Source organism: Piliocolobus tephrosceles, chromosome 4, assembly GCF_002776525.5.
Source record: "Piliocolobus tephrosceles isolate RC106 chromosome 4, ASM277652v3, whole genome shotgun sequence".
Taxonomy (NCBI): domain Eukaryota; kingdom Metazoa; phylum Chordata; class Mammalia; order Primates; family Cercopithecidae; genus Piliocolobus; species Piliocolobus tephrosceles.
This window is the reverse complement of record NC_045437.1, coordinates 108,152,646-108,180,292: the sequence shown is the minus strand read 5'-3', so window position 1 is coordinate 108,180,292 and position 27,647 is coordinate 108,152,646. Positions and strand designations below refer to the sequence as shown.

The window sequence follows — 27,647 nt, the reverse complement described above, 5'->3', positions numbered from 1 at the left end:
CCCAGGCTGGAGTGCAGTGGCCGGATCTCAGCTCACTGCAAGCTCCGTCTCCCGGGTTCACGCCATTCTCCTGCCTCAGCCTCCCGAGTAGCTGGGACTACAGGCGCCCGCCAACACGCCCGGCTAATTTTTTGTATTTTTAGTAGAGACGGGGTTTCACCGTGTTAGCCAGGATGGTCTCGATCTCCTGACCTTGTGATCTGCCCGTCTCGGCCTCCCAAAGTGCTGGGATTACAGGCTTGAGCCACCGCGCCCGGCAAAAATAATCACCCCAATTTTTTATGATTTTCAAAATAAGTTATTTTTTCAAACTTTTTCAAACTTATTTTGAAAATCATAAAAAATTGGGGTGAAACACAGTCAAAATACCTAGACACAATTAGATATCACTTTCAATAACTTTCAAATATATATATATGTGTATATATATATATATATATATATATAATTTTTTTTTTTGAGACAGAGTTTCACTGTTGTTGCCCAGACAAGAGCCCAATGGCATGATCTCAGCTCACTGCAACCTGCAACTTCCACCTCCCAGATTCAAGCGCTTCTCATGCCTCAGCCTCCTGAGTAGCTGGGATTACAGGTGCCTGCCACCATGCCCAGCTAATTTTTTGTGGTTGTTGTTGAGACAGAGTCTCGCTCTGTCACCCAGGCTGGAGTATAGTAGCATGATCTTGGCTCTCTGCAACCTCTGCCTCCAGGGTTCAAGCGATTCTCCTGCCTCTGCCTCCTGAGTAGCTGGGATTATAGGCGCGTGCCACCATGCCCAGCTAATGTTCCTATTTTTAATAGAGATGGGGTTTCACCATGTTGTTCAGGCTGGGCTCAAACTCCTGACCTTGTGATCTGCCCGCCTCAGCCTCTCAAAGTGCTGGAATTACAGGTGTGAGCCACCACACCCAGCCTAATATTTTAAATTACTAGTTAATATGGCGTTGACTTTGTTCAGAACCAGTAGAACACACTCTAGTAATCTAGATAGGCCCTTACCAAGAGCCAGAAGATTTTTTATAATAAAGTTCAGGCTCTAGCACCCCAGCTTCAAGTCTCCTAAGTAGCAAATGTCCTTGCAGATAATTCTACTAATCTGTGATCTCCTTAGGGTGAGAAAGTTGGCTACTTTCAATTTAGTTCAAGAAAAAATATCAATTAATATATCTTTTAATGGTATAAGCACTCTGGCTGTCCTTCATATCTTTTCTCACCTCATTATCAAACCAAACAAAATAGAAGAAGAAAATCATTTTAAGGTATAAAACAGTTTTTGTGATATTTTTTATTTTTATTCCAGTAGTTTTGGGAGAAAAGCAGGTGTTTGGTTACATGGAAAATTTCTTTAGTGGGGAATTCTGAGATTTTGGTGCACCCATCCCTTGAGCATTGTACACTGTACCCAGTGTGTAGTCTTTTATCCCTCATCCCCCTCTCATCCTTTCCCGTGAGTCCCCAAATTCCATTTGTATCATATGTATGCCTTTGCATCCAAATAGCTTATCTCCCACTTATGAGGGAGAACATTTGATGTTTTGTTTTCCATTCCTGAGTGACTTCACTTAGAATAATGGTCTCCAGTTTCATCTAAGTTGCTGCAAATGTCATTATTTCACTCCTTTTTATGGCTGAATAGTATTCCATGGTATGTGTGTGTGTGTGTGTGTGCCACATTTTCTTTGCCAACTCATTGATTGATAAGTATTTGTGTAAGTTTCTTTTTCACATGACTTGTTTTCCTCTGAGTAGATATTCAGTAGTGGGATTGCTGGATCAAATAGTAGTTCTACTTTTAGTTCTTTAAGGAATCTCCACACTGTTTTTCATAGTGGTTGTACTAGTTTACATTCCCACCAACAGCATAGAAGTGTTCCCTTTTTACCACATCCACACCAACATGTATTATTTTTTGATTTTTTGATTATGGCCATTCTTGCATGAGTAAGGTGGCATTGCATTGTGGTGTTGACTTGCAATTCCCTGATCATTAGTGATGCTGGGCATTTTTTTCACATGTTTGTTAGCCATTTGTATATCTTCTTTTGAGAATTGTCCGTTCATGTCCTTAGCCCATTTTCTCTTGCTGATTTGTATGAGTTCCTTGTAGATTCTGGATATTAGTCTTTTGTCAGATGTATAGATTGTGAAGGTTTTCTCCCACTCTGTGGATTGTCTGTTTACTCTGCTGATTGTTTCTTTTGCTGTGCAGAAGCTTTTAGTTTAATTAAGTCCCATCTATTTATCTTTGTCTTTGTTGCATTTGTTTTTGGGTTCTTGGTCATGAAGTCTTTGCCTAAGCCAATTTATGGGAGGGTATTTTTCTGATTTATCTTCTATAATTTTTATGGTGTTAGGTCTTAGATTTAAGTTCTTGTTCCATCTTGAGGTGATTTTTGTATGAGGTGAGGGATGAGGATCCAGTTTCATTCTTATACATGTGGCTTGCCAATTATCCCATCACCATTTGTCGAATAGGGTATCCTTTCCCCACTTTGTTTTTGTTTGCTTTGTCAAAGATCAGTGGTTGGAAGTATTTGGGTTTATTTCTGGTTCTCTATTCTGTTGCATCAAGCTATGTGCCTATTTTTATACCACTACCATGTTGTTTTGGTGACTATGGCCTTATAGTATAAAGTCAGGTAAGGTGATGCCTCCAGATTTGTTCTTTTTGCTTAGTCTTGCTTTGGCTATGCAGGCTCTTTTGTGGTTCCATATGAATTTTAGAATAGTTTTTCCTAACTCTATGATAAATGATGGTGGTATTTTCATGCGAATTGTATTGAATTTGTAGATTGCTTTGGGCAGTATGGTCATTTTCACAATATTGATTCTACTCATCCATGAGCATGGGACATGTTTCCATTTGTTTGTGTCATCTATAATTTCCTTCAGCAGTGTTTTATAGAATTCCTTGTAGAGGTCTTTCATGTCCTTGGTTAGGTTTGTCCCTAATTATTTTAATTTTTTGCAGCTATTGTAAAAGGGGTTGAGTTCTTTATTTGATTCTCATCTTGGTTATTGTTGGTGTATAGCAGAGCTACTGATTTGTGTACATTAATTTTATATCCTGAAATTTTGCTTAATTCATTTATCAGGTCTAGGAGCTTTTTGCAGGAGTCTTTAGGGTTTTGCAGGTATGCAATGATATCATCAGCAGACTGACAGTTTGACTTCCTTATTAGCGATTTGGATGCCTTTTATTTCTTTCTCTTGTCTGATTGCTCTGGCTAGGACTTCCAGTACTATGTTGAATAGAAGTGGTGAGAGTGGGCATCTTTGTCCTGCTCCAGTTCTCAGGGGGAATGCGTTCAACTTTTCCCCATTCAGTATTATGTTACCTTTGGGTTTGTCATAGATGGGTCTTATTGAATAAAGGTACGACCCTTCTATGCTGATTTTGCTGATGGTTTTAATCATAAAGCATTGCTGGATTTTGTCAAATGCTTTTTCTGGGTCTATTGAGATGATCATGTGATTTTTGTTTTTAATTCTGTTTATATGATGTATTATATTTATTAACTTGCATATGTTAAACCATCCCTGCATCCCTGGTATCAAACCCACTTGGTCATGGCAGATTATCTTTTTGATATGCTGTTGAATTTGGTTAGCTGGTATTTTGTTAAGGATTTTTGCTTCTGTATTCATCAGGAATACTGATCTATAGTTTTCTTTTTGGTTATGTCCTTTCCTGGTTTTGGTATTAGGGTGATACTGGCTTCATAGAATGATTTAGGGAGGATTCCCTCTTTATCTTTTCGAATAGTGTCAATAGGATTTGTCCCAATTCTTCTTTGAATGTTTGATAGAATTCAGCTGTGAATCCATCTGGTCTTGGACTTTTTTGTTGGCAATTTCTAAAATTACCATTTCAATCTTGCTCTTCTTATTGGTCTGTTCAGAGTTTCTATTTCTTCCTGGTTTAATCTAAGAGGGTGGTATATTTCCAGGAATTTGTCCATCTCCTGTAGGTTTTCTAGTTTATGCACATAAAGGTGTTCACAGTAGCCCTGAAGGAGCTTTTGCATTTCTGTGGTATTAGTTGTAATTTCTCCGTTTTGTTTCTAATTGAGCTTATTTGGATCTTCTCTCTTCTTTTCTTCATCAATCTTGCTAATGGTCTTTTTTTCTTTATATACCATTTTAAAGAACCAGCTTTTAGTTTCATTTATTTTTTGTAATTTTTTTGGTTTGTTTCCATTTCATTTAGCCCTGCTCTAATCTTAGTTATTTCTTTTCTTCTGCTGGATTTGGGTTGGGTTTGTTCTTGTTTCTCTAGTTCCTTGAGGTTTGACTTTACATTGTCTATTTGTGCTCTTTCAGACTTTTTGATGTAGAGATTTAAGGCTATGAATTTTCCTCTTAGCACTGCCTTAAGTGCAACCCAGACTGATCCTTAGGCAACATCACCATTAGTAGGCCAGAGAGAAGAAAAGGAACATTTATTATTTACAGAAATTCAAACAGTAGAGGAAGTTCCACAGGATAGAATTAGGAATTGTGAGTGGATGTTGCAAGGCACAGATTTCTGGCTCAATATACAGGACAATATACTAACAACTAAAGCTGTCAGCAATAGTGGGGTCTATCTCCTTCGTTTGGGAGTGTTCACAAAAGCCAATTGACTCATCACTCAGGATGCAAGGCTATCAGCAAGGAAAGAGAAAGGAAGACTCCTGTTAAGTTTTTATATCACCCATTAGATACATAGTATGTGGTATTAAATAATATCACCAGAAAACTGTCTATGTATTCTATACATGTAAACTAAGTTGAGGATAATGGCAACCACTTACTTAAATCAAAGTTAACCAAATATATTTTGGCTTGAGATGGTTGATAAAATCGAATCTTAAGAGACTGTCCCCAGTGTCCTCTCCTGACTTCTCATGTTCTCTTTGAGTTTAGATACAGTATTTTAGTGTAATGGTAATCCTTAACTTCTGGGTTCCTAGACTATAAATCATTTTCGATGCCCACTTCCATAGAATACACAGCTTTTAAGATTATTTCCTTTGTCTTGACTTTAGATAACCTTATGACTATGTGCCTGGGTGTTGATCTTTACACGATAAATTTCCCAGGTATTCTTTGAGCTTCCTGTGCTTGGATGTCTGGATCTCTAGCAAGGCCAGGGAAGTTTTCCTCAACTATTCCCACAAATATGTTTTCCAAACTTTTAGATTTTTCTTCTTCCTTAGAAACACCCATTATTTTTAGGTTTGGTCATTTAACACAATCCCAAACCTCTTGGAGGCTTTTTTCATTTTTTAGAATTCTTTTTTTCTTCTTTACTGAATTGGGTTAATTCAAAAACTTTGTCTTCGAGCTCTGAAGTTCTTTCTTCTGCTTGTTCAGGTCTATTGCTGAGACTTTCCAGTGCATTTTGCATTTCTCTAAGTGTGTCCATCATTTCCAGAAGTTGTGATTGTTTTTTATTTATGCTATTTCCCTGAAGATTTTCCCCTTCATATCTCATATCATTTTTTTATTTCATTTAATTGGACTTCACCTTTCTCTGTTGCCTCCTTGATTAGCTTAATTATTGACCTTCTGAATTTTTTTTTCTGCCAATTCAGGGATTTCTTTTTGGTTTGAATCCATTGCTGGTAAGCTAGGGGGATCTTTTGGGAGTGTGAAAGAACTTTGTTTTGTCATATTACCAGAACTGTTTTTCTGGTTCTTTCTCATTTGGATAGACTATGTCAGAGGGAAGATCTGGGGCTAAAAGGCTGTTGTTCAGATTCTTTTGTCCCACACTATATTCCCTAATGCTGTGCTCTCCCCCTTTCTCTACAGATGGGGCTTCCTGAGAGGCAAACTGCAGTGCTTGTTATTAATCTTCTGGATCTAGCCACTCAGTGGAGCTACCGGGGTCTGGGCTGGTAGTGGGGAATGTCTACACAGAGTCTTGTGATGTAAACCATCTTCAGGTCTCTCAGCCATGTATAGCAGCACCTGTTCCAGTGGAGGTGGCAGGAAAGTGAAATGGATTCTGTGAGGGTCCTTAGTTGTAGATTTGTTTATTGCAGTAGTTTTGTGTTGGCTGGCCTTCTACCAGGAGGTGGCACTTTCAAGAGATCATCAGCTGTGGTAGTATAGGGAGGATCAGCTGGTAGGTAGGGCCCTAGAGCTCCCAAGAGGTTATGTCCTTTGTCTTCAGAGTTTTTCGACTGTCTCCTGGGGCCTGCAGGAAAAATCTACTTCCTACATAGGGTCTATGGATTCTCTCCCATTTGTATATCTTCTTTTGAGCATTGTCTATTCATGCCCTTTGCCTACTTTTTTTTTCTTGCTGATTTGTAAAACAGTTTTTAAAAATGCATTTTAAAAGACTTAGAATCATCACCTTTTCTGAATTAGTAAATAATCATTTATTGATTTTTCTGTCTGTGTTCCAAGTGAATCCAATCTGTCTACCACGTCCTAAAATTATCTTACCATTCATGTTATTGCTCATGAAACACTAAATGATACTGAGCTTCCACAAAACCTCATACTCCAATCTTCAGTGCAGAATAATTTTGGTAAAGGGTCTTAGAATTCCCAAGATGGCAGACTTCCTTTTTAAAAAAGAAAGTTTAACTAAATATAAAAATTATACAAAAATTCAAACCTTATATATTATATATTCATTAACATACCATCTAGGTCTAAGTGTGATTCTTTAAAAAAATAAGATGATGGCACCATTGAAACATTTAGAGACTGAGTATCCCTCTAGAGATTAGGATGAATTTCACTTTATCAAATAAAATCACTGTAACTCGTTTTCGAAATGATCCTAAAATAAAAAGCATCAGATATGGCCTAGGGCTTACTTATAGGGACTATTGGTGCTAAATTTGCCTTCTTTTCTTAAATCCCTAAGAGAAAAATTAAAAGGGACGATTTTGGTCATTGACTGTACTTTCATTTTGTCGATGCCCTAGATGAGTTTTATGATTCTTTCTTACTTACTGAGTTAAAACTACAGAGTGGCATTCTTCATCAGAAGACCTTTCACACTATTAGTAACTCTTTTGGAAAAAATTTGAGGGAGACTAAGGTGAATGAAATCAACTGGTTCGTTCATTCACTCATTAAAGAAATCATCAAATATTTATTAAGCACCTGCTGTGTGATGGGCCAGCTATGCTTGGGGGTGCTAGGGGAATAATGAGGGGGTTAAAAAGAACAAGTTTCTGTCATCTAGGAGCTTACAGTTGGGTGGGGGATGTAGACATTAATCAAAAACATCAAAGGAAGAAATGCAAAGTGATAACTGGAAATGCTTGGAGGGAGAATATTTTTAGTAGGGGGTTGGCCTGGTCACAGAGGTCAGGGAATGTGACTGTAGCAACCAAAGTTTGAACTGAGATGTAGAGGATCTACAGAAGTTAATTAGGCAAATGGGGAAGAAGCTGAAGGAAAACAGAAGAGAGTTGCAAGTGGAAAAAGTTATGCAAAGACCCTATGGCAGGAAGGAGCAAGGGGCACTGGAGGAACTGGGGTAGGTATCCAGTTGTGCCTAGGTGGGATGAGCAGTGCCTGTGAGGCAGGTAGAGGCCAGAATGCAGATCCAGTAGGTCAGGGGTCTTGTTTGTTTCAAAATTCTCTCCATTCTTTCTGTTTCAGCAATTCAAAACACATGGGAAAAGATCTGTTTGCATCTGAAAGCCTGAACCTGACTTTCCACAATTATTGTCCCTATTAGAGCTGGGGGGAAAACACTGGGAATTTTTTTTTTTTTTTTTTTTTTTGCTATAGAGGCTTGTCTTGAATTCATAGTTTTCTGGGAGCCACAAAATCCCACTGTATCTTGAGCCCAGCATCTAGAGTCTCTCTAAACTGTGCCTCTGGGAAGGAAGAGGGAGGAGGGAGAAGAGTGAAGGGTGGACGGGATTTATGTAGGGAGGCAGAAAAGCAGTGTGAGGAAATTCTCTGCCTCTATCCTTTTCCTAGCTTGGCCTAGGAACCCAGAGGAGAAGAATGCACTTGAGGCAGCTGCCTATGGGTGGCAGCAGTGCCCACAGTTGGGCAGACACCACACTGGGTGCTTTTCTCAGCATCTGTACTTTGTGCGGTCCTTTGTTTAGCTGTCATCTACATTTGCTAAGAAAGGAGCACAACCTGTTTAAAACTTGGTGCAATTTTTGATTTGATAAAAAGATAATGCCCCAGTTCAGGAGACTAAGTGCAGTGACAAAGGTGCAGATGAGACTGAAATACACCTGAGACTTCGAGAGGGGGTTGCCTCTGGCTAAAAGCAGCCTTGTCAGCTTACTACAGTGAATCTCAGAACATTCTCAATTCTATGCGTACTATGCTCTGAAAGGTTGAGAAGGACTGAGAAAGTATTTGGGGCTTCTGTCATTTTAGTTTTCTGTGACTTGAGAGTGGAGCGAGAAAAGAAAAAGTTAGGTGTTTTGAAACACGAGTGATATACTTTATGTTCTAACTCACTCTTTCCTTTCTCCAGGGCTCTTGCTTTGCTGCATGGCAATTATCAGTCAATCCAACTCCCACTTCATGTTTTTCATTTAAGCTGTTAAAATAGTCTTCCTTACCACAAGAATTATATTATTTTCTCTTTGTATAAATCTTATAAATGAGTGAAAATAGTCTGTTTATTTTCCTCATCTTATTTTTTATTTTTAAAATAATATCCTGAAGAGAAAATCAAATATTTGAGAACACCTAGTAATTTCAAAAAAGGAAAAAAAATACAACTTATTTTTATTGCCCTGTGAAATTTGCTTTTCTGTGAAATTCCATCGAGCCTTCCTAACTTGATGTCATTGCCATTTTATCCAACTCTGAATCAGACCAAGTCTCCAGGTCACTTCAGAGTTGTGATAGATGCCAGCAAAGTAGTATTAACTGTTGAAAAGCTACCTTTCAATTTTTGTGGAATGAAGTAGGACAAAATAAATAAACCCATCTCATCCTGATATCAAAATTACATAAAAATCTCTTCAGTAGATGGAGGTGCAAACATAAAGTAGTGGACTTAGAATTTAAAGTGTCTCGTGTTAAGTATGAAAAATGTTATGAGGTAGGTGCATTGTTTGAGCTCAGGAGTTCGAGACCAGTCTGGGCAACATGGTGAAACCCTGTCTCTACTAAAATACAAAAAATTAGGCCAGTGTGGCAGCGTGTGCCTGTAGTCCCAGCTACTTAGGAGGCTGAGGCAGGACAATTGCTTGAACCCGGGAGGTGGAGGATGCAGTGAGCCAAGATCACACCACTGCACTCCAGCATGGGCAACTGAGTGAGACTCTGTCTTCAAAGAAAAGAAAAGAAAAGAAAAGAAAAGAAAAGAAAAGAAAAACATCATGTTTTTCTCTAACAGATAGATACAAATCTCACTGATGATTATCAATAATAATTCTTGCAAAACTTATTTTTATTTTATGCATATTCTTTCTGTAATAACATTTTAAAGTGGAACATTTTGTGGGTGTTCTGGTCCAAAATAAGACATTTTAAGCAAATCTTCTACCCACTTGCTATCAATCACCTCTTCCTTTTGACCTCTTTTCCTCCCATCATCCCACCCCCACATATATAATAATAGAGTTGAATCCTCACAGAGCTGTGAATTCTCTGGCACAGTTGGTTCTGTTCTTGAAGTAGTGTCTTCCATAGAAATGGGCATCAAAAATGATTTACAGTCTGGAGACCCAGAAGTTAAGGATTACCATTACATTAAAAGGTGGTCTCGGGCACCTGTAGTTCCAGCTACTTGGGAGGCTGAGGCAGGAGAATGGCCTGAACCTGGGAGGCGGAGCTTGCAGTGACAGTGAGCCGAGATTAAGCCACTGCACTCCAGCCTGGGTGATAGAGCAAGACTCTGTCTTAAAAGAAAAAAAAAAAAAAAAAAAAAAAACCTGTCTCTAAACTTACAGAGAACATGAGAAGTCAGGAGAGGACATTGGGGACAATCTCTTGAGATTCGACTTTATCAGCCATCACAAGTCAAAATATATTTGGATAACTTTGATTTAAGTAAGTGGTTGCCATAATCCTCAACTTAGTTTACATGTATAGAGTATATAGACAGTTTTTGGTGATATTATTTAATACCATACACTATGTATCTAATGGGTGATATAAAACTTAACAGGAGTCTTCCTTCTCTTCCCTTGCTGATAGCCTTGAATCCTGAGTGATGAGTCAATCAGCTTTTGTGAACACTCCCAAACGAAGGAGATAGCCCCTACTACTGCTGACAGCTTTAGTTGTTAGAATGTTGTCCTGTATATTGAGCCAGAAATCTGTGCCTTGCAACAACCACTCACAATTCCTAATTCTGCTCTGTAGAGCTTCCTCTACTATTTGAATTTCTGTAAATAATAAATGTTCCTTCTTTTTTTTTTTTTTTTTTTTTGAGACGGAGTCTCACTCTGTCCACCAGGCTGGAGTGCAGTGGCGCCATCTCGGCTCACTGCAAGCTCCGCCTCCTGGGTTCACGCCATTCTCCTGCCTCAGCCTCTCTAGTAGCTGGGACTACAGGCGCCCGCCACCGCGCCCGGCTAATTTTTTGTATTTTTTTTTTTTTTTTTTAGTAGAGACGGGGTTTCACCGTGGTCTCGATCTACTGACCTTGTGATCCACCCGCCTCGGCCTCCCAAAGTGCTGGGATTACAGGCGTGAGCCACCGCGCCCGGCCAAATGTTCCTTCTTTTCTCTCTGGTCTACTCATGGTCATGTTGCCAAAGTATCAGTCTGGGTTGTCTCCTTTTCTGCCTTGGGGATACCTGATAGTCTCGTGACTTGAAATACCATCTATATGCTGGTAACACCCATATTTATATCAGTAGGCAAGTTGACATATGGACCATATATTCCCTTCTGCCCACATGTCACTTCCACTTGGATATCTAACAGGCATGTAGAAATTAACAAGTCCCAAGCCTGATGCTCCAATGTCTTCCCATCTCAGTAAATGTTAACTCCATTCCTTCAGTTGTTAGTTATCCCCTCTCCTACCTACTATTTTCTCCCCTTGTCATTGCATTTCAATCAACCAACTAACTTCCTTGGTGGACCCTAAAGACACCTGGTGTGTTCTTGCCTCAGGATTAGTGTGCCCCATCCCCTTCACCTGGAACGTTTTTTCTCTAGATATGTACGTGGTTTGTTCTCTCCTTTCTCTCAAATTTTTGCTTACATATTCCATTCTAACACAAAACCTTCCTTAATTACCCTGTTTAAAGTCTAACCCAGGCTCCTTTTCCAATTTTATAATTTCTATGGGAAATTATCACCTCTTTGTGTATATTTTACATGTGTATTGTCATCTTCTCCCACTAAAATGTATTACAATATACTTAAGGAAGAGTTCTTTTGGTCTGGTTTTTACTGCTATATCTTTACAACATACAACAGTGCCTAGTGCATAGAAGTGCAACAAGTATTTATTAAATGACAAGAAAACCTGATTGTTTTACACAACTAAAGTTCCACAGAAACCACTTTGTTCAGGGCAGTACCAAACCAATATAAAGACCCCAAAGATGCAGTTTTCTTCAGATTTCAAACTTCTAACACAGCTTAAACTAAGCTCATGCCCAGCCTGCAGAGTCCCTTTCCTCTCCATGATCAAGAACAAGGTGAGATCTGGATGACCATTCCTCGCCACCCTGTATCTGACCCTACTTTTCCTTTACCTGGCACTACTCAACTGACTCAGATGCTGCAAGCATGCCCATGGCAGTTATGATGGCTTGGGGACACAATCTCCTTAGGGAGAAAGCAGGGCTATGGTCAGGAGGGGAGATGGATATGGGGCACCCTTCAAACCTGGTTAGCATTCTCTGCCTCACTTCCTCTCCCCTTCCCTGGTGGTCTCTTTCCCATTGTCCAAAAGCCACACAGGAAACCTAGTGTGCAGCACATGAGCCAGTCAAGTAGAAAGTTACAGTCAGTGTAACTGGAATTTTACTATGCATTTAATTAACTAGATTTTTTAAAAGTTCATTGTAAAAATGAAGTTACCACTTCGGGTATTTAATTCATTATTGGGTGAGATCATTCTTTACTTGATTGGATTGCAGTATAATTTAAGACTCTTATTATTTCACTTAAGCTATTTATTCTTCCAGAAATGAACACAAACTCTATGGTTTTTGTGAAACTATAGTAAAAGCTTCTATTTTAGATTATAAGATGTATTTCTTTAATTTAAATTTTCCTACTTTTTTCATATGTGTTCATGTTACAGAAAATGTAGCTTATTGGCTAACCTAACTTTCTGTTTTGTTAAGAGTTAAGCAGAGATCTTTTCTGTTCAACTATAAGTGGTTGAAAATTTGTCTTAAATTTTGGCATAGTGAATCTAAAGGGTTATTTCTTTTCAAAGTAGCAATGTGTCAAGTGTGTGGAATCATCCTTGAAATCATGAATGGGCACTAATGGAAGATAAGACTTGCTTAATTGTGCTGTGTCATCTTAGAAACTGTTCTGTTGATAGCATTTTAAGAAATACTTTCTATGGTAATATATGACATGTTCAAATGTAAGGTCTGCTTGATATGTTCCAATAAGCTCCCTAGAAGTTATTCCTATTTAAAAGCTTTGTAGTTCCTGGATTGTTGAAAATGGCTCTGTATAATGCGTGTGTATGAGGAAGAGAAGATTATTCTGTTTATTTTTAATAAAGTACCCTTAAATTTATCCTTTTAACCTATTACAATACTAAATTAAAACATCCTTCTTTTTTTCTCTGGCTGTAAAAATATCAGAAACTCAGAGTCCCACAGCTATCCAAAGAAACTTGAATTTCCCTGATAAAGGCTGTCAGAGGACAGGGTCATCTCTGACCAGCTCATTGACCTCCATAAATAAATACAACGCAGTGAACTCCCAGCACAAAAGTGGCACTGACAGATCAGATGCTGGAACTGACTCAACGAACTTCAGCACATCTCCTGTTTTATTCAGTGTCTGATCACTGAGGAGACTTTGTCTTCCTGTAGTCATCAAAACTAAGAAACAAATCCCACCTTTTATTCAATCATTTCCAATTTTGGAATAATAATTTTAAGTAAGTAAATATTAAGTTACACAGAAGGATACATTTTTCAGTGTAACTTCATACTTACCCAGTAGGAAGTACCATATTTACCTACTAAAAAATACCAAAATTCCTAAAACTATTATTTGGAAAACCAGTAGTCTTAAAAAAGATTATATTTATTTTCTCTACCTTTTTTTTTTTTTAATGGTTTACCCTTTTAAAACCACTCTCCATTCTCAGGAACTATCACATTCATATTTAATAAGTTTAAAAATCTAAAAAACTATTTAAAAATGGCCATAAAACAATAAAGTTTAGAACCATCAATGTCATTTAAATCTTAGGAGAAATTTTTTTTAAATGAGTGTTTTATTTCTAAACTAAAGAACTGTGGCAGAGATGTAGTAATTTCAAAGACCTCAAACCAACTCCCCGGATATTAGGACTTACTCTTGTGAGGACAAAATAGAAAAATCATACTGCTTAATAAAAGGAATTGATACATTTTTAAGAGTAATAAGAAAAAGATGAGGATGATGATACTCATTATAATGACTTTAGTAAGGCCTAACATTTATTGCATGTTTTAGGTACCAGGTATAGGTACCAGGTACTGTGCAAGAACTTCACATACATTATCTTATTTATTCTTTATAATAGCCCTATGAAATAAATGTTCTTATTATTCCCATTGTATAGTTGAGGAGACTGAGATTTAGAAGGTTTCACTAACATATTCAAGGTGAAGCCTGAAGTAGGAACAGCCATCTGACTTCGAAGCCTAGCATGAAAACATGAACAATAACAATACCACAACAGCAACAACAACCAGCACTCTATGCCCGTGAGCAACAAGTAAACAGGGCCAAATATGGCCAGCCCATCCCTGTAGTTATTCATATATCTGTGGAGAAGGCAGATCATGAAAGATACCTACCACGCCTTATGGTAGATGAGCAATATATGTGTGTTTTTAATATTGAACATCAGGTTGGTGACACTGGCTTTTGTTAGCCTATCACTATTTGATGATCCTTTAGGAGGTATCATTCAAGGATAGTTTGAAGAGCTGGAAGGTGAGGGAATCTCTCTTTTACCTGTCATTCCACACTTTCATCATGCCCTTCACATTCAATAGCTGAAGTGCCACATTTAATCATCTCTTTATTATACCACATCCACTTATAATTATTGATAATTATGACAGAATTAATTGTTTACCAAACAGTGTGAGTTTTTAAGACTGAATCAGTCACAGTATATATGAAATATATGTATTTCTTCTTTATGGAAACTCAGAATATTATTGTAGAATATTATTTTTCTACAACATTATTTGTAGAATTAGGCACCTGCAGACTCTAAGTACAGGGATTTTTGCATATCGTAGGAGCTCATTCTTCAGTTGTTAATAATTAGCCTTCATTTTGGCTTAAATAGAAGCACAACATATATCTGCCGTTACTAAAGCCTGAAAATAGCAAATATGCTTAGAGGCTTAGCACATGGGACATTTTTATGTATTAATACTTCCTCTGAGTTGTGCCAGTAGGACTGTCTCAGAAAATAATGAGACCTTGGCAAATGCCAAAAGAAAACAAACTCCTAACAGCTTTTAGACTCTGAAAATAGAATTTGAATAAAGACAAGTACAAATATGAAATATGAACATACATAAGTTTATGAATAAATTAGATAATTGGTATTAGATATATATATATTTTTTACTAACCCTTTAACATATTGGTTTCTTTTCTACTCTAACAACTTGTTTTCCTTTTCTAGGATTGGCGTGGGTGGGTTTGAAACATCCACAGACTTCAAGCCTTAAATATCTAGACCAGTTAAAACATTTTGGCAGTTAATATTGCATAGTTACATTATAGCACATTTATTAGGAGCTATGGCCTAATCGATTTTTTTCTTTTTTTGTCTGTGTGACCTACTTATTTTCTCAACCACAAGATGTTGAGAATCCCTTCAACATTGAACTCTTCATGGGTTATTTTTGAACATTAGTCACTGATTTCATTTATCTGGACCATAAATTTTAATTTTCTGGCCTGGAGATTGGTTTTGACTGGGCACATTTCCCAAGAAATAACAAGTATTTGCTTAAACATGAAGCATCTGTGATTTTTCTTTTGCGATTCACTTATAGGAGAACCCTCTGTTATTTTTTTTTTTTTGAACCCTCTGTTATTAATAGCCTGGGGCAAAGGTTCTATGAAAGAGGCAGAATGGGTGGCTTTTCCTTTTTTACTTCCTGAGAAATGACAGATGGTATAACATAAACACTCAGTCTCTCACAAGATGTAATTTGAAAAGCCTTCCATTAAAAGTAGAAACTAGACACAGGGCACTTAAGGATAATCGACCTTGGATATAATTACCCTAACAAGCAATGAAACAAGCTCACACCTCATCGCTGTCAGTTATATGGGTGTCAGACACCTTTTCAAGTTAAATGTAAAGTCTCTATATTGCAAATATTTAAAACTTTTCTTTATACATATTATGATGTTCTTGACTTCTTAAAAAGTTCTTCTGGCTACAGAGAGTCTGCCTCTCCTGTGGCTTGTTAATTCTGAAAGAAAAGAAAGCACCCAGCCTGGAGTATGCCTTTTCATATACCGATGAACCTGTCCAGTACCACACCTCATCCATCCAACCTATACACCCCAGGAGGGGATATTCCTCTGCCTTAGTCATCCCAGGGCCAGGAGTCAGGAGCCAGGCAACCCACACAAATTATTCAAACTAGCCAATCCCAAACTGTTCACCCTGCCTTGCCTTACATTTCCCAAGAAAATCCCCCAAAAGGCAGTGGCCTAAACCTTCCCTTTCTCCTGTTGTCTGCCTCCTGATCACCCTGGTGTCTTCTTTCCTGCATGACCCTGAGTGGCCTGCTGGGCCTCCTGTCTCTAGGACGTGTAAGTTTAATCCACTTTTTTTTTTTTTTTTTTTTTCCCCTGAGGCTCTCCTCTGTCTCCTCTTGTGGCCATAAAAGAATATAAAACAGTCTCTGTGTAAAGTCTTTGCTTTCTATAGAATCATAATGATTCTCACCAGTCTTGAGCTTGGCTCTCATTTCCAACTCTTTCTATAAATGGACAGTTTCCTCCCCACCAACTTATTCTCAGAAAGATACATGCCAGACTGAAGAGAGTATCTATCTGTGGTGAGGGAAGAAAGGGCTGGAACTGATCTTCAGAGAGGGTTTTAGCTTTACCTGTTAACAATCTAATTTTTTATAAGACAGGTGAAACAAATATTCATAACTATGGTAAAATCTGTATTTAATTCAAAAGCCTAGATATTGCCTCTGCTCTAGGTTATCTATTCCTGGGCCCTAGTATTACTGTGACTTCTATTCTTCCCAAGTGTTTCCCAATATTTCCTACGTTACTACACACAGGCGTATCCTTAAAATCCTACCCCCTCTTTGGCTCCCATTGTGAGGTAATATTTTAGTGTGTTTCCTTTGGGTCAAGAGTATGTATGAACACATATATATATTTACTTATATACAAATGGAATCTTGCTCTGGTAAAGAAATACGTTGAATTTACTTGTCTTTGACTTCCAAGACTACCCCCGCCTATAAAATACTAATTCCATTTCTATGTTTAGCACCTCAGAGCCAACAAAACATGTTTATTTTCCATCTCAATCCCCAAAATAGTTCACTAAGGTAAGTGGAGTCTACCTCCCAAACCCCATGCCAGGCTTCCTTGCTGCTTTCACTTCCTTTTCTTATAATATGGCAAACTATTTTTTCCTGATAAGCCGCTACCTATGGTAGAATTATCTTGGTCACTTTCAACCTCTTATTTCCCTGTTTCCTCATTATTTACCACCTGGGCTGAAATGGATTTTGCAAGAGAAAATAATAATAGAAAATAAGCCTCCATTATAAGATGGCATTATTTGTACGAAGGGCCTGTTTATGGAAAGGATAATATATTAAAATAGTATTTTTACAATGTTTAAATATTTTTAAAAAGTAAATGGTTAGATTTAAGAGTAGATTGAACATGTCATCTGCTGAGAAGCTAAGGAATGACATCAGCATGTGTATAGATTTCCGACATTAGAGTGCTAGAAAAGAGCATTTATAATAGCTAATTTGTCTGTTTTCTTTCTATCCCTTTCCTCCTTCAAACCATGTCATAACATGTCATAATGTTACCATCAAGATATTTACAAAATACAGACCTGATTTAAAAATATTGCCTTTAGGCCGGGCGCGGTGGCTCAAGCCTGTAATCCCAGCACTTTGGGAGGCCGAGATGGGCAGATCACGAGGTCAGGAGATCGAGACCATCCTGGCTAACCTGGTGAAACTCCGTCTCTACTAAAAAATACAAAAAAACTAGCCAGGCGAGGTGGCGGGCGCCTACAGTCCCAGCTACTCGGGAGGCTGAGGCAGGAGAATGGCATAAATCCGGGAGGCGGAGCTTGCAGTGAGCTGAGATCCGGCCACTGCACTCCAGCCTGGGCGACAGAGCGAGACTCCGTCTCAAAAAAAAAAAAAATATTGCCTTGATTAAAAACCTTTGCTGGACAACCATTACCTGCCAAGTCAAATCTGAATCCCTTAGCCTGATGTATAGATTCTTTAAACATATGGTCCGTCCAACCTTTCCAACTCCATTTGTGCCCTCTGTACCAAAAACTCTGTGTTCTAGTCATACAAAGTTGACAAAGTGACAAACAGCACCTAAACTCACCAGATGCTGCCAATCCTCCATGACTTTGCTTTCCCTGTACCCGTTGACAAAGAATGCCTTGTGGCCACTTCCCCACTTGCTGAACTCTTACTCATCCTTCACTGTCCAGCTCAAATGCTCCTTCTAAGACCTCTCCAGCCAGAATTCACACTAACTCATTAAAAGCAATATTATAAAATGCTTATATGGACAAAGAGACATAGAGAAGAGTATGAAAGAATGTGCATGAGGCTGTTAATATTGAGTATAGTTATTTGGATTTTTATTTCTTCCACTGACCAAGTAGTACTTTTTCTTTTCCCTGAGACCAGGTTTCCTTTTATTGCCCAGGCTGGAGTGCAGTAGTGAAATCATAGCTCACTGCAACCTCTAACTCCTGGGCTCAAGCAATCCTTCCGCCTCAGCCTCCTGAGTAAGTAGGACAACAGGTACATGCCAACATGCCCAGCTAATTTTTTGTTGTTGTTTTTTTTCGCTATGTTGGCCAGGCTGGTCTTGAACTCTGACCCTCAAGAAATCCTCTCATTTCAGCCTCCCAAAGTGCTGAGATTATAGGCGTGAGCCACTGTCCCTGACCAATACTTCTGAGGTTTAAAAAATTAAAATGAGCTGGACATGGTGGCTCATGCCTGTAATCCCAGCACTTTGGGAGGCCGAGGCTGGAGGATCACTTGTGGCCTGGAGTTTGAGACCAGCCTGGCCAACATAGTGAAACCTTGTCTGTACTAAAAATATAAATAAAAAATTAGCTGGGTGTGGTGAAATCCCACCTACTCAGGAGGCTGAGGCATGAGAATCAGTTGAACCCGGGAGGTGAAGGTTACTATAGGCCAAGATCTGTCTCAAAAAAAAAAATATATATATTAAAATGAAGATTTTAAAATAAAAGTAATAATTGACAAATATTTCTATGAATAAAACCATATTGATTTATCTATATTAATTTTGTACAGGGAAAGTCTATGATTTTTAGGTCCTTGGATACCTGGATTCTTATTCCTGAGCCACTAACAACTAGATGTGGAATTTTGGGGAAGTCCAAGTCTCTGAACCTTAGTAAGATAAGAATGTTAATAAATGAACTTTAAAGTTCCTTCCAGCACTAAAATTCTACGGATTTAATCGCATATATGCTTCAATGAATATATTATCGCACTTTGCCAATCTGATTTTTATGATTTCAAAAGTTGTTAAAAACAGTTAGTTGTGTAGTTCTTCTTTGTCTACTTCTGGGGCAGGAGTGACCTCAAATCTAAGTGCTATAGAAAACAAGACAGATAATTAAAAATATCACCCTTCTTCTATGTTTCCATGGTGGCTTTCAATACACACAACACAGTATTTCTTTTTTTTTTTTAATATTTAAATTTTTATTGATTTAAAAGGCCAGATTTAAAATTTTTGAACACTTTTAAATGAATAATTTACATTATTTAATCTCAAAATCATAAAAACCATTTTGTAGATAGTAACTAATGATAATATTTCCCCAAATCAAAATAATAATATTCCCACTTGCTTGATGATTATATACATAGAAAACCTGCAATTTGAAATTCACCTGAGATTAGCATCTAGTCTAGTTTAATTTTTTTTTTAATTTTTTTTATTATACTTTAAGTTCTAGGGTACATGTGCATAACGTGCAGGTTTGTTACATATGTATACTTGTGCCATGTTGGTGTGCTGCACCCATCAACTCATCAGTATTTCTTAAGATGCTATGATTTCCTGGTTTGCATTTCTGGATTTTTCCTTTTTTTTTTTTTTTTTTTTTGAGACAGAGTTTCTCTCTTGTCACCAAGACTGGAGTGCAATGGCACAATCTTGCTTCACTGTAACCTCTACCTCCTGGGTGCACGCGATTCTCCTGCCTCAGCCTCCCGAGTAGCTAGGATTACAGGCACCTGCCACCATGCCTGGTTAATTTCTGTATTTTTATTAGAGATGGGGTTTCACCATATTGGCCAGGCTGGTCCCAAACTCCTGACCTCAGGTGATCCACCTGTCTCGGCTTCCGAAAGTGCTGGGATTACAGGTGTGAGCCACTGCATCTGGCCACATGTCTGCTTTCCTGCAGATTGTGAGCCCCCAGGTGGTTGTAAGGGCAGGAAATGCATCTCCCTGGTGCCACACACTGGCTTGACTACACAGTAGGTGATTAACAGTTCACTGAAGAGATGAATTGAAATGAAGGACATTTGTGTCAAAATATTCTCTTTGTTTTTGTTTTTAGAGACAGAGTCTCACTCTGTTACGCAGGCTGGAGTGCAGTGGTGCGATCTTGGCTCACTGCAACCTCTGCCTCCTGGGTTCTAGCAATTCTCCTGCCTCAGCTTCCTGAGGAGTTGGGGATTACAGGTGTGCGCCACCACATCCGGCTCATTTTTGTACTTTTTTTTTTTTCAGTAGAGACAGGGTTTCACCATGTTAGCCAGGCTAGCCTTGAACTCCTGACCTCAAGTGATCCGTCCACGCCTGGCCTGTGTAAAAATATTCTGATCTAAGAGAAAAGGATGACTAATCTTGTGATTCATAACTTGAAATCTTATCTTTTTTCTTTATAATTTAGATTAGAATTTTAATTAATCTGTGACATATTCATTAATCACAACAATTTTAGGAATTCTTTATAATTTTTACAAACTTTATTGGCTTTCAGTTTGTTGCCAAATTCATTCGATCATCAAGAAGAAAATAGCAGGTTTCATGCTAGTATGGGTCAAAAGCTTTGTTCTTTCTGATTGTGATGCCTGCAGCCCATTCTGGGAGATGAGGCGGGAAGATGTGAAGAGCTCAATGTAGTTGTGGTCCATCTGCAGGGACTGGAGAACTCCTGTAGGAAAATCTCACCTGAAGTCCTTGTCTTAGTGAGGCTAAGCCAGGCCATGAAGAGAACTAGGGACCACCCCATTCTCACTGTTGTCCTATATGCCATCTGAATTAAACACACACTCTCCATTCAAGGAAAAGCAAAAAAAGTGACAAAGGGCTCATGCATTTAATTCCAACTACAAGCTATGGGGTTTCCTTGCCCTTTTCCTTGCTGATTGTCTTTTTGCTGCCCAGTGGGTCTAACAGTAGCCACTGCTCAAAGGCATTCTAACGGCAGTGCCCTAAAACCAACATCCTTGAACTTCGCATAGAAAACAAGAAGTGATCTGAGAATTACTTATATATGGCTTCCTCGTAGAGACTAACAACAAATTTTAAGCGTTTACAAATAGAGATATTAGGAATTTATAAAAACAAGATTGGTAAACAAAAATAGATTTCATAACAATAAAGGTAAAATATAATTATTAAAGAGCATACCGCAGTACCCTGGGGTTCCACATACTGTCTTCATGAGCACTTGATGTTCCACAATTTTAGAGAGTCCAAAATCAGCTAACAACACAAGAAAAAAACTTAATGAAGCACGTCTTCTCAGCTTTTATAAGATGAGAAAATATTTGTTATTCAAAAATAAAACTAACTTATTTATCTATTTGTTTTCTTTTGTATTTTATGATGGGGTGAAGGTGGGTAGGAACAAGTTACCCAAGAGGAAGCTAAAGAAAACAATCCATGTGTATCTTTAAATTGGAGAAAAATGTGACTTCCAAATACATTTACAAATAAATCTATATTTAATCTTTGTTCTTCTGTACAATTCCCAGCTTTCAGCAATTAAGCATTTTTTTTCTTTCTTTCTTGTTTTGTTTGTTTGTCTGTTTTTTAGATGGAGTCTTGCTCTGTTGCCCAGGCTGGAGTGCAGTGGCGTGATCTCGACTCACTGTAACCTCCGCCTCCCAGGTTTAAGCAACTCTTTGCCTCAGCCTCCCGAGTAGCTGGGATTACAGGCACGTGCCACCAGGCCTGGCTAATTTCTTTGTATTTTTAGTAGAGACAGAGTTTGGTCTCGATCTCCTGACCTCGTGATCTGCCCACCTCGGTCCCAAAGTGCTGGGATTACAGGTGTGAGACCCCGCTCTCGGCCAAGCTATTTTTTCTTAAAGTAATAGTTGCAATAGTTATATTTTACCTAATGTTGTTAATTCTGAAATTTATGTAACAGTAACTCTATGGGACAATACAGAATTAATGATATAATCCAGAATCTTTTATTTATTGACAGAGAGGAGAAAAAAATAGACTTTCATCAGTGAAACAAGAATTAACAGAAATGTCAAAAGGTTTGTTCAGCTTGAAAATACATGTCAGTCTCTAATGTATTTCACTTATAAGAATTTACTCTCATAAGAAGACTATACGATTTTTTTGGGGTAAGAATCCTTTTTATTTATTTCTCAGAATATTACCTAGATAAAAGATCATCAAAAGTTGCTACCATTATGATCTATTTGCTGAGCTATCTCTCTCTCACTCAAGAAACATCAGGAAACTATTCAAGGGCATTCTTCAAGACAGGCAGGTGCAGAATGAATTCCATTTTAGACTTCAAAGATAAATCCACATTTCCTGGCAGGTGCCTGATCCTTATCAGTGAAAGCAGCAGGAAGCCCTTCAGAAAGAAAACCTCTCCTGCCTAAATTAGTATCTAACCATCCATTTAAAGAAATTGCTTTAAGGATTAAATCTTTGAAAGTGATGTGAAAGGAAATGGAAACTGCCTGCTGTCCCCTGCCTTACAGGAGTGATTATGAGAACAAGCTGGCTGCCCAGCAGGACTTTCAGGATTTTTTCCTTAGCTTCTTGCATTCATAAAGCACATTATGTTATCTGAGCTCTTCCCTGATATAAACAACTTCATTGTTAAAGGTGCTAACATCTGTAAATGCAGTGAACTTGGCAGATCAGCACGATAAGGACAGCACCAGAAGAGCAATGCCCTTCAGAGGATTTAATGAAGATTCCGCTAGCGAGAATTCATTGAAAATAAAGTTTATAATATTTTTTGAAATGAAGATTTACTTTGGAAGAGACATGGAAAGTAATATTTATTTTTTTCTAAAGTGCTAATTAAAGACTTCTTTGGGTAGATCAGAGTTTCCCAAAGTTCATCTTTATAGTTTTTCAAAATGCTTATTGGTTAAAAAAGAAAAAAGTCTCATAGGATATGATATAATATGTCAGTTTATATGTTAACAGTTTTAAGGTTCTGGAAAGTCCTATAGAAATAAAAATCTTGTTTAACTTTTTTAAAGTTGGCATTTCTCAACTTATTTGATCAGCCATAGCATTTCTGTGAATCGCTCCCCGCCTTATCCACCCTGCTGAGAACCCAGTGTTCTGTGGAGTGCATTTTGAGAAAGGCAGATCTTAATTTATCTCTGTTCATATAAACAAGTGACTCAAAGCCTAGACTCACTAATATGTGCTAAACATTTTATGTCAAAGTTCTTTGTTACCTAAAATTAAGCTCCAAGCAATGTGTGGAATAAAAGTTAATATCTCCAAAAGAAGTGTTACTTTTTCTATCATTTTGTTCAATATAAACTTATTTACAAAACGCAAGGTCATCTCCTATGGTCCTTGCCATTTCTAAGTTGTGATTCCTTTGTGTGCCCAGCAACAGAATACTAACTTCTAGGCAATATTTTCCAAATAAACATTCCAGGAAAGAGCACAAACTTCCCAAATAACATATTATTCCTTTACAAATGTCAAATATTCAGGAAAACTGAATGGATGTAAAACTGGATGGAGCAATGTTTAAAAATTCCACACAGTATAATTTTTCTAATCTGGAAAAAGGGGTCACAAAACAAGAAGAAATGTTCTCACCGATTTTGAGTGGTGCATCTGGGGCTGGAGTTGCATAGAGAAGATTCTCTGGTTTGAGATCACGATGGACAATTCCATTTTCATGTAGATACTAAAGAGGGAAAATAATGAAGTGACATTTGTGTAATTCTATTTATGGTTTGACTGTCTATACTTAATCTTTTAAGAACTATGTTATGTGATTCAAGAACACATACGACTTAATGATAAATACCATAAATCTGCTTTAAACTGTATACATTAAATAATACTTTCTAAATAGCTACCTAAATGTAATGCAATTTAAATTGTATAGAATCTATTCCCAGAATGAAATATTTACTCCTCAGCTAATATTACAGTTCTCTTTATGCATATTACTGTATCAACTGGAATTAGCTAATTATTATAATGATGTAAAGGTGTTGTGTATTGAAATTTGTCTGGCTTATTAACTAACAAGCATAATTGGATGTGTGATCTTATAAACTCATATAGCAAAGACTTCATAATTATGGTCTGAACAGACATTTAGATGTGAGTAGTTATTATAGAGAACTATCCTTAATAAGACAATTACTGTTTGATAATGATGGATGCACTCATAGGCTCTCCTGAGAATTAGTAAGTCTAACTGTCAGTATAGATGTTGAAAGTTGTATTTGAGATGAATCTTCAAGATCACATCTAGCAACTCTGCTCATTTTATTGTATTTTAAATTATTTTGTAAAATCATGTATAAGCATACATGCAACATATTCTCATTGCAAATGCTGAAGTCGTACCTGATTTCCCTTCCCCCAGTTCCAGTTCCAGTCCCCACTTCAAAAGTAATCCCTCATCAGTTTGAAACACTTTTTTCCAAAAAGTTTGTTTGAACATTTTTCTCTGCATTTACAAATGAGTCCATATACACCGGGCTAGATTCACTAATGCATAGAAAAAACATTCTAGGCATTAGTGAATCTAGGTTCAGAGTCACTTGTTTATATGAACAGATTTCTTTACAGATGTCAAATATTCAGGACATCTGTGTATTACATTGGCTTATGCCTGTAATACCAGCACTTCAGTGGGCCGAGGTGGAAGGATCATTTGAGTCCAGGAGTTCGAGACCAGTCTGGGCAACATAACAAGAGCCCATCTCTATGAAAAATTTTAAAAAGCCAGGGATGGTGGTGCATGCCTTGTAGTTCTAGCTACTCTGGAGGCTGAGGTGGGAGGATCATTTGAGCCCAGGAGGTTAAGGCTTCAGTCAGCCATGATCATGCCACTGCACTCCAGCTTGGGTGATAGAGCAAGACCCCGTCTCAAAAGAAAACAAAAACAAAAAACCAAACCAAAACAAAAGACTATATATGTATATACACAAGGTAATATCCCTGGTTTCCTCCATTTTCCTACTTAAATATACCATTAATACAATTTTTAGGTGGCTTTTTTTCTGTTTAACAAAATATCTTTGAAGGCTTACCTTCATATTACTTTAGTGTATTCTATTTAATTCTTGCATCTTGTATCATAATTAATTTGCTTATTCATTTTTAATGGACAGTCAAGTTGTTTTCAATTTTTCAAAAGTTACAAATAATATAATATAAACATTCTAGCACTTGAATATTTGAGTGTTTCCGCTGGTATTTTTCTAGGACAGATAACTGGAAGCAGGTCCAGTTGTGGAGTCAAGGAATACAGCATTTTTATTTTAATATGCACTTCAAAATCACTCTCCTAAATGCCTCCATCAATTTTCACTCACACAAACAATGTATGCATATATGTTAATATCTTTGCTAAATCTGTATTTTTAACTTTTGCTGAGCTGGAGTATAAAGATTGTGCCTTAAGTTTGGTTTAATTTGTCTTTCTCTGTTCACTAGTATAGTCGAGCTTCTCTTCATATGCTTCTTGGTCAATCAGTTTTCCTCTTCCATGAATTTCCTGTTCTTAACATTTGCCCGTGTTTCTGCTGGTTTAAGAGAAAAAGTTTCCAGTGTGCTATACTCTCTCTCCTTTCCTACCTCATGCGGGAAGGCAAAGAGTCCTTTATACTTAAGCCAAGTAAGGGGTGTTGGGGAGGTACAGCTTCAAGATCACTTAGTGATTTGGGGCTGGCTCATGCATGAAAATGGAAAGAAGAGTGGACAGTTGCAGCAGGAGAATGCAGAGAGGGCCTCAGGGAGATTCAGCTACTCTCAAATAATAGCCGGATGTACATTTCTCATGGGCCTGGTGTGGACTCTGCAAGAGCAAATTAGACGTGAGTCTCCATGAAAAAACTTCATAGGAGCGTTTCCTGCCAGGGGATGCCACCTTAGCATCACAGAAAGCAGAGTGTGAGGGTTGTGACAGTGGCACCTGAGGCTCTTACATGTTCTAAACACTATATTCTAATCTATTTTAAATACCTTAGACCTGTTGACTCATTTTTATCTTCACAACAGCTCTAACCAGTAAGTCATCTCATATTTGTTTTCCAAATGAGGAAACTGAGGCACATAGAGGCTAAGACATCTGTACAGTATCACAACTAGACACTAGAGTTGGGATTCAGACTCAGGCATTTGGCTGTAGAGCACATATGCTTTCCTATTACATAATTCCAGAGGAGATGCTCAATGAACATTTGTTATTTGCTTGATTAAGGTGAGGGGAAAAAAGGAAAATAACAACGAAGGAAAAGAGGGGAGGTTACTGGAAAGGAAAGGTAATGAAGGTAGGAAGAGAAATGAGAGAATGATAGAGGAGCATGCTCGACCATGAATGATACCTAGGGAAAACATGCAGTATCCCCAAGAAGGAAGATACTGTATCTTGATATAAGCTGAGTTTGAAGGGGAAGATAGATATAATATCTCATATAGTAGCTTTGGAACAATCTAAGAATTGCAAAGTTTGGGACCAATAGAACATATTGATTCCCCATCCCCTCCCACCCCCAATCTTACTCAATTTAGAAACTCCATTGTGTTGAGAAGAAAACGACACTAAACATAGGAACACAGTAACAATGACAAATGAAATTACCTGGTAAGTTTTGTTTAGCAAAGAATTAATTATATGAAGATCCTCACTAAATGTTGTTCTGGCTTTCGTGAAAAGAAAAGGTGGTTGTGTTCTAAGTGCAAGTTAAACAACATCAACACAAACAACAAAAAAGAAAACATCATTTGGCACTTCATAAAGGACAACTAGACTGGATAAAAGAAGGAAAGTTTAGAGAAAAATACTAGAACAAGGAGCTATACACTAGCAAAGGAACAAGCTTTAAAACAAAACAAAGCAATTAAATGCTAAAGGTTATGATCTTGGCTTTTAAAAAGACATGCAGAGATAATTTGCTAAACATTACTTGTTGTAGAAAGATTATCAAAGTAATGATATACTCATATATATATATAGTATATATATAGTTGGGGGAGGCATTTAAATATATATGACTGATAAAAAATATATATATATATAGTAGGGGGAGGCATTTAAATATATATGACTGATAAAACGTCAGGAGTCATTATTTCACTTTTGTTTACATCCCCTGATAAACTTTGACCAATAGAATTTCTAACCTTTACATTATCTCAAGTCAGGAAGACAGGTAGAAGGAAAATGTGAAGTATGATTTTTCTTTCCCCAAAAAGATAGAAACATTAGAAAGATCAACACTCTTTTAGAGCACACGTTCTCAAACTTTTTGGTCTCAGTAACCCTTCATATTCAAAAAAAAAGTTGGAAACCCCAAAGAGTTTTTGTTTACGTGAGTTATATCAAGCAAGATTTACTGTACTAGTAGTTAAAGCGAAAATTAAGTTAATAAATTAAAATGCCTATTAATTTTGAAAAAGCAGTAAGCTCATGACATTGCTTATTGAAATATTAAAAAACAATATTGAAAATATTAAATATATTTAATATTTTAAGATATATAACATTTATATATTTTAAAATGTGTTAAAATATACATTCTAAAATAAAAATAACTATTTTTTAAAGAAAAAATTAGCAGAGTGCTATTCTTTCAGTTTTGCAAATTTCATTAATTTCTGGCTTAACAGAAAACAGTTAGACTTTCATATCTACTTCTGCATTGTCTGGTATAAAGTCATGCACTATGTAGCCTCTGGAAAATTCCACTGTATAAATATATATATATATGTGTGTGTGTGTGTGTGTGTGTGTGTGTGTGTGTGTGTGTGTGTGT

The 27,647-nt window shown here is 37.4% G+C and overlaps 1 protein-coding gene across 2 annotated transcripts in view; it reads right to left on the bottom strand.

Moving 5' to 3' along the window:
* CAMK4 (calcium/calmodulin dependent protein kinase IV) overlaps positions 1 to 27,647 on the bottom strand; it is a 275,261-nt gene that overhangs the window by 26,791 nt on the left and 220,823 nt on the right. For both annotated transcript variants that reach the window (XM_023212267.2, XM_023212268.2), the window contains 2 exons: positions 23,467 to 23,557; positions 21,052 to 21,126 (listed from right to left, as the gene is read on the bottom strand). In XM_023212267.2, coding sequence (XP_023068035.1) covers positions 21,052 to 21,126; positions 23,467 to 23,557 — 166 coding nt within the window. The remainder of the gene's footprint in view (positions 1 to 21,051; positions 21,127 to 23,466; positions 23,558 to 27,647) is intronic.